Source organism: Poecilia mexicana, unplaced genomic scaffold (genome assembly GCF_051168715.1).
Source record: "Poecilia mexicana isolate PSO_F unplaced genomic scaffold, ASM5116871v1 scaffold_2, whole genome shotgun sequence".
Lineage (NCBI taxonomy): Eukaryota > Metazoa > Chordata > Actinopteri > Cyprinodontiformes > Poeciliidae > Poecilia > Poecilia mexicana.
The window spans coordinates 17,786,281-17,799,027 of record NW_028263371.1 but is presented as its reverse complement, the minus strand read 5'-3'; the positions used below and the strand labels follow the sequence as shown (position 1 = coordinate 17,799,027).

Genomic DNA, 12,747 nt, shown 5'->3' with positions numbered 1-12,747 from the left:
GCAGTCAGGTTCTCCAGAGTCCTGCTAATGACCTCATTAACTGACTCAGGTGTGTTGAAGTAGAGATACATCTAAAAGTTGCAGGAGACCGGCCCTCAAGGCCTGGAGTTGCCCATCCTCTGTTGTAGGAGCTACTTCTCAGAGCAACACTGGTAAAAATGTTAAAGGGTTAATCGAGAAGTCATGTTGTGATGACTTCCTGAAGGCGGAGTTTCAGAGGAGTTTTTAAAGAGACAAAGACCCAATTTCAAGGTACAAAGTGAAATTTCTTTCAAGTCATATTTGATGTATACATCATTTTTATAACAGAAAGTAATGTAGGTACTTTATTGTGCCATAAAAAGGCACAATGTGGCTGAAAAACACACTATAGATCTATCATAGTATAAGGAAAATCTAATTTCACCCTCAAGTAAATGTTGCTTTTCCTTTTTAGCCAAACTGAGATCTAACTTCATAATGTAGATAAGTCTCCTCACTAAAGTCGTTTCTCTCCAGGTTTACAGCAAAGTGAGACACAAAAATAGCATTTTAAAGGGACATTTAGAAACCTTTTGGTCAGTCCAGGAACATCCTTGTGATGTTTGCTGAATCGAGTGGTGCATCAGTAAACAGCCTCCACACAATTATATGAATAATAAGTCTTTTTTTTTTATTAACAGACATCATGAAAATGTCAACAGTAACAAAAGTTTTAGTCTATTTAAAAAACAAACAAGTGGGTTGGACTGAAGAGACTCCTCCCACACAATAACTTAATGAGGAAGAGAGTTAAAGAAGGCAGGAAGTGGGTTGTGCTCTGACACATCATGTAGCCAATACTCTCCCTCCTTCAGCCCGGCGCTCACTTCGAACCTGGCTAGAACAGGTTCTGCTGCTCCCGCTAACAAATACTAGCCGCATGGTGCGCGTCATAAAGCAGGATCAGAGTCCGACGAGAAGGAACATCTCACTGCTAGATCACAGGACAGAGCTAAAGGTGAAGGTTTGGTTACTACCACACAAGCATCACACCTACATTTTTATTTATTTCCGTTTCATTAGGACAACCCCGACCCAAAGCAGGAAGGTCAGCAACACAGGCGAAGAGAAGCATGATGTGGGGGGTATATACAGAGGAAAAGGGGGCGGGTCATAACTGAGGGAAACCCACCATGTCCACAGCGAGCCACTGGTCAGTGGGAGGCATCAGGCGGCTAAAATCAGGAGCTACAACTTTAGGACTAGTACTGTGCTGCTGGGGGATAAATAAAACGAAAATATGGTTCAATGTTTTGTAAAAACCCATAAAAATCTTGTGTCAAAGGTCAAAGGAGAACCTGATATAGTGATGGGGGGGAAGAAGAGGGGTTGCTATGGACAAAGTGGGTGGGAACGGTGAGGAGAAAGTGACCTTGTTGATGTTACCCTGCAGGCTGATGAGCCCCGCTCCTGCTAGCTTTACTTCCTCAGATACAGACAGAAGAGTGAGGAGGATGGGGGAACGTGGACAGTGTCTCCATACACTGTAGTGTGTCTATACATATATTCAGATATATTTATGCAGAATGAGTGCGCCTCCTCTGTACTGTATAGATATAGAGCTGTGCGCGGCGGCGGCGGCGTTAGGCCTCGCTCTCGCCGGCCGACGAGGTGTTCTGGACTTCCTCCTCCAGGATGGGCACTATCAGGTTGTCCTTGGACATCAGGTTGTACTTCATCACGAAGCGTGTGAACCGGTGACACAGGAACGTCTCGTTCTGCATGCGGACACACACACACACACACACACACACACACACAATTGCTTTGGTTTAAAGAACGAAGCAATTTCAGAAAATCAGACTAGATTTCTCTTGCTTTAGGTCAGTTGGGTGACCAACATTATGGTCAATTGATTACAGGGCGGAAACTAACGACTATTTTAGTAATTATTCCATCGATTGTTTGGACGATTAATCGGATTAGAACATGGCAAATTCTTCAGATTTTCATTTAACCACTTTAGCCTTTTCTTCAAAACAATATTTGAAATACATTAAAATATGCAAATAAATAATTCAGTTCCCTTTTTAAATAAGAAAATAAGCATCGTGTTGCCTAAAATGCAACAACACAGCATGCCTTTAGGCTGCTCATTTGTAAATAGATTAATTTTTCCATTAATAAACTATTATCAAAAAGTGGTTGATGGAAAATTTAGTGTATATTTTCATACAGAATTTGAACCAGATGAAGCTAAAACTTCCACTTGGGGAGTTTTAGGTAGAACATGTTTATAGACAAAGGTTTTTTTAATTATTTTAAGTGCAAAATGTCAATATTTTTGTACAGTTTGTCTTGATTACTGCTCTAAATAAGTTGTCCTTTCAGCAAATTACCTTTTTTTGGAGTCTATATACTCCACTTAATAATTAATCGATTAGTAAATTAGTTGACGATATTTCAATAATCAGTTAATCATGATTAATTGCAATTAGTCATGATTAACTATTTTTTGGTGTGAATATAACTTTTTTTTAAAAGCTTCTTCTGAGAAGTCTCCGTTGTCTTAGTGTAAACATGCTCAGGATGTCGGCTTCTTCATTAGTTTCTGACTGAGATCTTATTTTCTCTCCATGGTAACAGTGGTGTGTCCTTTCTAACACACAGCCCATGATTTGATTGGACAGGGACCAAAATGTGTTGGGATGAAAGCAGAGACTTTAAACTGCTAATCCTAATCAGTGGCAATCCTTTCAGACGGGGATTATTAGTCTGAGTTTGTATTAGATCTGATCACAATCAGCCAGTCCTGTCTGTACTGGAACCACTGAGAAAAAAAAAAAAAAACAATACACTCACTGACAATACGATGATCTTATTGGTCATGTTACATGACCTGAACTAAGATCAGCTGTTCCACCTTTATGAGATGCAACATATTGACAAATGAAACCAGGCGGGAGTACTTGGAGGACTTGCAGACTGAGTATAAAAACAATTGTATAAATAAGTCACCAAGAGCAGGTCAGTCATTAACACTCACCTCATACTTGTCGAATATCTGACGATGATGGAAGTAGGCATGAGAAAATATCCTATAGATGCGGCGACAGACGGAGCCCAGCTTGGCCACTGATGACTCCTTGATGCTCACCCTGCAGCACAAAGTCGACATGATGAGAAGGAAGAGGAACTTGAGGAAAACTCTCGACCCAGCAGAGGACCTCCATGTGCTTCACAGAACCACATTTTATAGTAACTCGTTTCTCACACTTCCAATGGTCAAAAAATGTACTTTTACACTTTTTCCAAAGAGAAATATTTTTTATTAGATTATTTTTACACTAAAATATTTCCTATGAATATTTTCCCTTTAGGACAGAGGCTGAAAAACTAAATGTTTATAATGACCTGAGGAAAGGCTCCTGACTGGTGAAAATGCTAGAAAACATTTCTCCACTTTACAGGAAGTAGTGGTGCTCCGATTGCAGTTTTCTAGCCCGTCAGCGTTTGTAAAAATCCTGACCTGCCAATATCGATTTTGGCCAGTACCAATTTTTTTGTCTGAAAAGTCAGTATTGGGGTGCAGCTGTAAGTCTGGGTCGACTTATTGGTGCACCCCTAACAGGAAAGTTCCTTCTGAAATCTCCTAGATCTGGAGTAGAAAAAGTGTGAAAACAAGCTTAAAGGGGCAGCATTGTGTGTTTTCCAGCAACATTGTGCCATTTTGTAGCACAACTAAGTAACTATGATACCTTCAGTTGTTATATAAATGCTGCATATATCAAATACGACTTAAGAGAAATTTGACTTTGTAATTTAACGCCTTTAAGTTGGGCCTCTGTCTAAGAAGCTCCTGCTCTTTCTGAAACTCCTCCTTCAGGAAGTCGTCACAACATGGCTCCTCTATTAACCCTTTAACAACGTTTTTACCAGCGTTTCACTGAGAAGTAGCTCCTTTAATGAGTTCAGCAGGTGCTCAGCTTCACCAGGTGTTTGCTAATTGCTGCTGGCTAGTCTGAAGGAGCTGAGTGGGGGCACTCAATTTTACATAGACCTACTGTACCTACTGGAATGTAGGTATGGTAAAAAGCCTTAAAATAAAAACATCTTTTATTCAGTAGTTTAAATCTGACACTGAAAACTTAACCACAAACACTACTTGTGTCTACAGTTTTTTTTTTTGTTTTGTTTTTTTGTTCAGATGAGATTACGGTCGAGTTTTTCTGGGTTGAGCATGAAGCAAAGGACAACCAGAATAAATGCTCAAAATAAATGTTGAATTTTCTGTAATGTCACTGGCCTTAATACACACAACACCTTTATATATATCAAAAATGTAAACAGACTGACCTGCTGGGAAAATATTTGTTGCTATTGAGAAGACAGGCAGCTCCGTCCAGCGTGTGCCTGGTGTAGTCAATGGCAGGGCACTGCGATGGCGGCAACACACAAGCAGAACACACACCGTCAATGGGAGCAACTTCTCCATGCAGTCAAACGAATGATTCACTACGACTCACCTCTTTGGGCGTCTTGTGGGCGGCACATAAGAAGATCCACTGCTCTGTGGCTGTCATCTGGGTGCAGGTGTCAGGGTGGCACTCACTCTGCAGGCAAGAACACCAGCGACACATGTGAGGACAGATGGTTCACAGTGGAAAACATTTATTTGGTCTTTCTGGCATAAAATAACAGCAGATCGTCTTTGAACTCGTGTCGAGTCTTCAGCTTGTTAGTGTTCACTCATTAGGACTGATTAAAAGGTTCACAGTTCTTCCTGATGAAATGAAGCAGCGAGAAAATAAAAACAACAAGTCTAACAAACTGTTAAACACATTGAGCCAGAAACTAAATATTTAAAAACTGTGCGGAAAAAGCAAAGCGACAGGTATTTAAAAATAAATCTAAGCTTTTAAGGTCAGACTTTACATGTACAGAAACTAAATGTGGGAAGAAAAAAAAAAAACTCACCTGCAGTTTTACAGCAAGTCCATTAAGTTCCAGACAGAACTGCCTGCAAAAAGGATCAAATCAGAACAAACAAAAAAAAAACAACTGTAAATTTTTGGAAATTTCTAATTCAGTTTTACCCTCGCCGTATAAAAACAGAACATTCACTATACTGGAAAGTTTGTGTTTTTTCTACAATAACTGATAGCAAATAATTTAACTACCATGCATTTATGACACAGAATCATAAATGTCATAAATGTGTCATTTAAACCTTTATGACACAGAAGGTAAAGAGGGGAAAAGGTGGGAAGGCCTTAAGACAATACAACAGAGTTGTTTTGATATAAGCAAGAAGAAACTTTTTCAACAAAACCTATATTTTTCCCCCTCAGTAGCTGCACAGCCAATTCATTATCTGTACTGTTATTAAGAAACAAATAGAGTCAGTAACACTTTTGAATTTTTTTCTTTTAAATCAAAACTTGTATAATCATCATTGTATAATCGTCATCATGTGAGTTATTGTGTGACTTTAATCACACAATAACTCACGAAAAGGACAGACTTAGAAACCAGTCTTAACAAAACAGCGACTAAGCATGAGGCTAAAGCAGACGCTTTGTTTACCTGAGGTGCTCATACTTCCAGACGCCTTCATCCTGACCCTCAGGAGGCTCCAGGATTTTGTCAATGTTGGAGCAGTCGGACCTTATGTTTTGCTGGATGTACTGAAAATAAAAAAGACAACAAATATAGTAACAAAAAAGGGGACGTGGATCAAAGAAGTCAGTCCTTGTTGCTTTTGTTTAGCTCTGCTACTTAGACAAGCTGTAGTCTCAACACTTGCACCGCCCTTAAGAAATATAACAAGAATCCAACCGTTCTAGATTTAAACAAGCTCAAAAATCGAATGGGTCTGTTTTTAACTAAGACAAGAACAAATCATGTACATTCAGCACAAAATCTGAATACTTGGTGAAATATTTCTGAAGTTTATTTGTATTTTAGTTCATTTGTGTTGCCATGAATCTATGCTTGTATGATTTTTATTCATGAATCATTGAGAGGTTTCATGTAGTACACACTGTTCTGAACTCCATATAATTACATTACTCAGTAAAAGTTTATATTCAAGATAACACATCAACAGCTACACACCTGTTGAACAGCTAGCGTACTGTCCATCTCCTCAAATGATTCATCCGGCCAGTTGTAGAAATCCTGTAAGAGAAAGGAGGACAAATCTCAGGGCTAACAGCTAGCATTGTGGCACAAGTTAATAAATCACAGCGCTAGTTCGCCTAAGCTAGCCACTAGAGCCAAATGTCAAATTGATGAATGTCAAAGAGTTAACATTTGCCGACAGCATACGTTTTGAACAAAGGTTGCCGGGTGAGTTTTCACTCTTCCTTGAAGCTGCTTTGCTAGTTTACCTGACAACGTAAACAAGGTCGTGACTACTTCCTGTAAAGGTAAAATGAAAGTCACGGTTGTGTTTTTAGGAGACTGGCTATAAACATACTTTGCCGCAAATACATCATTATTTACATAAAGCGGTGACTCTAAATTCAAATCCCAGACAAAAGAAGCAAAATAGGAACTCTTTTAGAGAGCCCTTCACCCCAGCAATTAGACGGTGTAAAAAGCTAACTACAGCTAGCTGTACATTCCGATGACAAGCCCCTCTGAGTCGATGTTTTGGACCGAGCTGTCGATGGAAAGAGGCGGGAAGAAACTGCGTGGCTTTCCGGAGATAACTCAGCTCGTCGTGTGGGGTCTATGTGGTTCCACCGGAGCTGAAACCAACCTTAGCCTTGGTTCCAGGCCGATTCCTCCTGAGAACTGCAGCTCCCTCCGCCATGACCATCTCGACAGAATACCCGGATGTTCGTCAGCGGCGACGTTGTCGCGAGGAAAGCGGAAGCGTTTCACTCAAGAGTGGGCGTGACGGAGCTCCGGATTTAAAAACTGAGCGCAAAAGTGAATGGATTTATTAAGTGTTAAGGATAATAATAGAATACAGTATGTCTTAAATTATCTGTGGAAAACGTGCAACACGAACAAATGGAAAAATGCCTCCATGAAAATTGTCCTAAATAAAGAATCTACAGACTATTTCCAGTCTTCTTGTAATAAATTATTGCAGAGCATCTATTAAATTATTCAGAAAATGATCACCACTTGCATCCTTTGCAGTTTGGGTTTAGAAATAACACAATCCGCTACCTGCATTCTTTAAGTCACTCAATAATGAAAATACTGAGTTTTTTTTTTTGTTTGTTTTTGAATTAACTAGATCAGAATTTTTAAAACCCTCAAAACATAATTGTCCCAAGAGCTGATTATAATCGTTCATCTGATCTCTAAAAGACAGTGAACAGTACATCATTTCAAGTCTTCACATATAAAAAAAAATTTTAGTTTCCCTGCTTTTTAGTTCTTGTAATAAATCTTCCAGATGTGTATTAGGATTGTTGGTCATCACATGTGTGCTGATATGTCAGTCTTCCATGTTGCTGAGGAAACCAGTGATAATGTTGCAGAAAAGCTAAACCATAGTTAAGCTCCACCTAATCATTGCTGATGGCCACTAATGAGTTTCTGCTGGTTTCTTCCTGTTAAAGGTTTTCCTCTCCACTGTTGCTTCATGCATGCTCTGAATGAAGGATTAGATGTTAATTATTAAATGTAGCTTTGTAGAAATCCATCTTCAAAGACATTAAAGGTATTTTTGTAAAATCTCCATCAAAAATACCAACTTTTGATCATGAATGATTTGTAGAAGCTATAAACAAGTAAAACACTGAAGAGGGTGAATACTTTTTGTAGGCACAGTATCAATTCTTTTCACTTCACCATCATGTCCTATTTTTTGTTGGTCCAAAACATAAAATCATAAGAAAATACATTTAACACTTAAGTTTTGTTTTATGAGATGTGAAAAGGTTCAAGGGTTTAAATAGGTTTCATCTTATTCAGTGAAAGGGCGGCAACAGGAGGAAGAAAAATCCATATATTGTCAAAGAAAGGTGGGGAGTTATGGATGTTATCTGCCGTAATATTTCCAGTTTAAATAAAGCCAAGTTTATTCCAGGAATATTACTTACGCCTCCAGAAACTTTCAGACAGAAACAATTTGAGCTTACCTCTACGTTTGAATGTGTTAAACTTGAAAACCTTAAAATGTGTGGGGGGAAAAACCCATCACACCCTCATAAAAATAATACAATAAAATAACAGTTGAGTGACTTTATTATTGTAACAAAATGCAATTAGAATTATTTACAATTTACGGGACATAAAAAAAAAAGAAAAACAGACATGAATGAAATTAATTCTTCTCTGCAGCGATGATGGACTTCACACAAACTAACAACAGAACTTAGTCGACGTATTTGCCGAGAATGTCTCCGTCGCGGAACAGGAAATAGTCCTATGGGAGCAAAATATATGACAGGAAGTTAAACCCAGAAGAGCACAAAAGCGTCTGCTGTGACTGAAGCGGTGCTTCACCTTTTCCTCTAGAACTACTTTAGTTCCTCCGTATTCCGGTAGCAGCACCTTCTCTCCAACCTTCACGCTAACAGGCTGCACATGGCCCTTCTGAAGACAGAAAAAAAAAAAAAGAAAAAGATAGAATGTTACCAAAAATCCCAACCCAACTCCTCTTCTAACCAGTTTATTTTATCATGGTGGTTGTTGTTGGACATCATCCCAGATCCATCTCCGAAAATCTATCAAAACAAAATGGCCGAATTGCATTGTACCTCTGAAATCAATTCAAATGCTCTGTAAAAAGTTACGAACGCCTTGCGTTCGTAACTTTTTATGTCAAACAAATATGTAGACATAAGGTCTGCCATGTATTTATGTTATTAGGATAAAAGTACAGACAGCCAAGATTATCATTTGCTGTTGTGTGATGATTTACTATTGGAAGCAGAGAAAATAAGGAGACTCAGAAGTATGAAACATGGCTGAAAAAGTCCAAAACTTCATGTTGAGCCCGATAAAATACAACTCTTGCAGATTGCACTGTCTGTGTCTTTGGGTGAAACCTTTAACCCTAGAGTCTCTGCATGAAGCTAACTGCATTTCTAAAGGGCCTGCAGATGGCAACATAGGACGAAACTGAACTGGCATACAGTGGACCACCGCCTATTCAGAGCTCAGTATTCACAGATTTTTCTGTGGAACGGAAATCCAAAATAGTGCAAAATCCCCCTTTTAGTACATTTTTTCTCCGTAGAGCATATCTAAGATATTCTAAGGAAAACTCAGCTTGGGAAGTTTAAATACTTAGCAGAGATGCTGCTTCACACACTACTGGCTGGCTTTTGTAAAGAAGCCAATCCAGGAGTGCTATTTCGTTTACTTGGCTCTAATTGGCTATAAGAAGACTGGAGATATTGGCTTCTGATGCAGAGCGAAGATTGTTTGCACTGTACATTTAATGCATATCAAGATATATTTAATGTGAGAGCCATTAAAATAGGTCGTTCTAATCGTTTCTAGAAGGAATCGTAAATATTTTGGATAATAGCATGTGGCTAACGGGGGTCCACTGCTCCCATCCATCTTTTCTACCTCACTTTGTGGGCCTAACTACTCACTACTCTCAGGAAGGTGTAAAAATCTGAATCTGTGGACCGAGGCAGCCTGCAGAATGCAGCGTGATGATTTCAATCTACCTAAGAACAACAAAAAAGTTACATGATTAAGGTACAACAGGTACTGCATCAGATAGCAAGCTGTGTGAAACATGGAGTAGAACTCAAACTATGGGGGAAATGAACAGAAACAATAGATTACCTGGTTAACAGAGCCTGGGCCGACTGCCACCACCGTGGCCTGCAGTACTTTGCCCTGCGACTTCTCCGGCAGCATGATGCCTCCCTTGGTTACCGTCTCCGCTGTGAGACGCTCCACCAGAACCCGGTCAAACAGGGGGAGGAACTTCCTGAAGGCCTGGAAGAAACAGTGAGCTCCAGGTCAACCATGGATCATATGGACGGGAATTAGTTTTTAACAGTAAATCTAGAACATTATTTATTCAAAGTTTCATAAAAACCAACAAGGTTTAATTTATATAAAAATTATAAAAATATAATTTCAACTCACGAAATCATTTTTTGAAACAGAATTTACAGATTCCCCAAATTCCTCCAAATTAATATGCACCTAAGACAAAGTCATGACCTGATGTTTAGAAAAATATTCTTTCAACTCAACAAATGAACAGAGTTATTAAAATATTTTCTTGGAACAATTTATCAAATCAAGATCAACTAAAAGATAAAAAATCTTAGAGCACACATTCCATTGTGCAATAAAAACTCTGGGTTAAAAAAGGCATAGAGGGGGTGCTGTGGTGGCACAGGGGCAAAGCACAACCCATGTAGTGAGGCTTTAGTCCTCATGCCGGTGGTCACAGGTTCGATTCCCGGCCTGGTGACATTCGCCGCATGTCTTCCCCCTCTCTCATAACCCTCTTTCCTGTCAAACTACTTTAAAATAAAGGCCACTAGAGCCAACAAAACCTTAAAAAATAGTATGAGTAAATTTTCACCAAAAACTTCAGAAATTTTTAGATTAATCTCAGAAATAAAAAATAATAATAATAAAATTGGGAAAAACAGGTCAAAAGTCAAACATTTTCAACTTTTGAAACTCGGGAAAATTTCAAAAAGTCAAAAGTTTTCTAGAAAATGTCAGGTTTTTCTAGTAAATCTCCAACTCGGACATATCCTCGTTTTTTCTAGAAAATTTTGAGAATAAAGACGTACTCTACTTTTTTTTGTTCTCTAAAACGTCCCTAATATGCCAGCAATAATTAAGATTGTGACTTAGTTTCTATTAAAACAACTGCTATCCGTTACACTTAACACTAGAGATGGTCAAGTTTAGGTCAAGTCAGCTTTCTTACATTTGGTGAGATTTTAGGAAATGCCTTAAGAAGGGAGGATTCCAATAGTGTCTGCTGAGCTTATGATAACAGCAGATGTACCAGTGACCTTGTGTCAAGGCTTCTGGTCCCAGCGTGCTTACTGGGAGGGAGGAGGGGCACCTGCGCTCTCTCTGATCTGTCGACCCTGAAACCTGGCAGGACAAGGACGGCTCGAAAACCCAACACAGTTTTGAAAGCTGCAAACGCCTCAAGCCTCTCCGGCTGGGTGGACTGCCTTCATTTTTTTTTTTTTTTTTTTTTAAATCAGCTGCATCAACTCAGTGACATCCCATCTAAAAATATAGGAAAAGAATGAACTTTCCACACCATTTCAGAAATAGCTGTTAGAGCTGGAAAGTCATCAGAAAATATTAGCTACAAAAAGGAACTTGATGACAATAACTTCCACTTAAGACATGAAGGGCGTGTTAACTAATTTAGCCAGGACTGCATCACAATGTACTTTTAGTTTTACTAAAATCAGGACTGAGCATTTATTTATCCAAAAGTATCTGTCAGCTACCTGATGGTTACTTACTCAATAAGTTTGAAATTTAGAACTTTGCAGTAAAATAATGTAGGAATTCTACAGAGACCATTCCTATGGCTTCAACTTGTTCCTGGTATGCCAGGAAGAGTGCTGGAGTGACTGGAATTTTCTCTGGCTGTTCAGTATATTTTTGAAGGTTTTTAGTTTATAATAAGAGCAGTGGGACTATTTTGGTTTTAAATCTTTTATATCATATCGCATCATGCCATTTTTACAAAATATTCCCATATCATCACAACCAGTCCATGCCAGACATCAACCATTTACTTTATTTATTTATTTATTTATTTATTTATTTATTTATTTATTTATTTATTAACAAAACTAGACAATAAGTCAGCCACTAGGACAGTATTACTTCTTTTAAATACGATTTTTTTCGTACTCTTTCTTCCGCTGAAATGAGACTAGACTCACTACATCACTTTAAAGTGATGAAAAATGATAGTAAGAGCCACAGTTGTGCTGGTCTCCTACTACACAGCTTCAGGGATCAGTTCCGGTGAGTTTTTGTCTGCTGCAGTGAAGTTTCACCAACCCGAAGGTCGCGGGTTCGATCCCTACAACTTCACATACAAATGTATTACGCTGAATAGAGTTTGCGTCGATAAAAAGCCATTTCAATTACTAAAAATTATTAGGTCTTACAGCAGCTGCACATCTTCAATAATCCTGTTTTTTTTCTTGCTGTTATTTCTTTCATAAACCTATGCATGGACACATAAGGTAAATGTGCGGCTGAGCCCCCCCATACACACTGTTCTCCTCAGCAGCGTGACCTTGTGAATGAAAATTAGCTTACACAACGCTAGCTGACGCCTCGATGCAGAGAAAATAAAAACCTTACAGAGTATAACCGGTCCCCTGCCTCTCTATCTAAACCCTGAACACCCAGCTGTAGCTGTCTCCAACTATTAAACGCTGTTTCTTACCATTTTTTGTGAGAGAGCCTGTCTGGAGCTGCACTGCAGTCAACGAGCGTGGAAATGAGATTCTCCTGTCCTCCCTCCACGTGAAGAAATCTCCAGAAGGCGCATGCGCACTACCTCACTTAACTTGACGTGGCTCACAGAAAGTTCTAGCACAGCCGGGAATGATTTAAAAAAACTGTTTTGTTGTGAAATTCTATATTTTCTTAACTCAAAATGCGCATTAACGATTTTAAATTATTTTAACTTAATTTATTTTAAAAAAATCTCATTTGAAGCTCGCGCAAGATTGCACAATTTCAACTTTGACCTGTGTTTGCTCCTCCAATGGCACGCAGGAAATTTCTGGAACCTCCTGCCCGGGAACGAGCATTTGTGTGAATTTATTGGACTAAAATATC

The 12,747-nt window shown here is 38.9% G+C and overlaps 2 protein-coding genes across 2 annotated transcripts; both read right to left on the bottom strand.

The window, feature by feature from the left end:
- Positions 1–626: 626 nt before the first annotated feature.
- mob4 (MOB family member 4, phocein) lies at positions 627–6,836 on the bottom strand. The gene is made up of 8 exons (XM_015011195.2): positions 6,728–6,836; positions 6,079–6,141; positions 5,548–5,648; positions 4,939–4,981; positions 4,488–4,574; positions 4,318–4,397; positions 3,008–3,119; positions 627–1,739 (listed from the first exon to the last, which is right to left on the bottom strand). Exons 1-8 carry the CDS (start codon positions 6,785–6,787, stop codon positions 1,605–1,607), a joined length of 681 nt encoding a protein of 226 aa, XP_014866681.1. The 5' UTR covers positions 6,788–6,836; the 3' UTR covers positions 627–1,604.
- A 1,318-nt stretch (positions 6,837–8,154) lies between these two features.
- On the bottom strand, positions 8,155–12,487 carry hspe1 (heat shock 10 protein 1). Its single transcript, XM_015011196.2, has 4 exons — positions 12,350–12,487; positions 9,733–9,888; positions 8,434–8,523; positions 8,155–8,353 (listed from the first exon to the last, which is right to left on the bottom strand). The coding sequence occupies exons 1-4, from the start codon at positions 12,350–12,352 to the stop codon at positions 8,303–8,305; spliced, it is 300 nt and encodes a 99-aa protein (XP_014866682.1). The 5' UTR covers positions 12,353–12,487; the 3' UTR covers positions 8,155–8,302.
- Positions 12,488–12,747: the final 260 nt, after the last annotated feature.

Excerpts from the sequence above, each read along its gene's own strand:
- mob4 (XM_015011195.2), bottom strand. The coding sequence starts at position 6,787 with ATGGTCATGGCGGAGGGAGCTGCAGTTCTCAGGAGGAATCGGCCTGGA. Across the intron at positions 4,398-4,487 it reads CCCACAAGACGCCCAAAGAG|TGCCCTGCCATTGACTACAC; the intron begins GTGAGTCGTAGT and ends CCGCCATCGCAG. Across the intron at positions 1,740-3,007 it reads AGATATTCGACAAGTATGAG|AACGAGACGTTCCTGTGTCA; the intron begins GTGAGTGTTAAT and ends GTCCGCATGCAG.
- hspe1 (XM_015011196.2), bottom strand. Across the intron at positions 8,524-9,732 it reads GCCCAGGCTCTGTTAACCAG|AAGGGCCATGTGCAGCCTGT; the intron begins GTAATCTATTGT and ends TTCTGTCTTCAG. Across the intron at positions 8,354-8,433 it reads AAGTAGTTCTAGAGGAAAAG|GACTATTTCCTGTTCCGCGA; the intron begins GTGAAGCACCGC and ends TTGCTCCCATAG.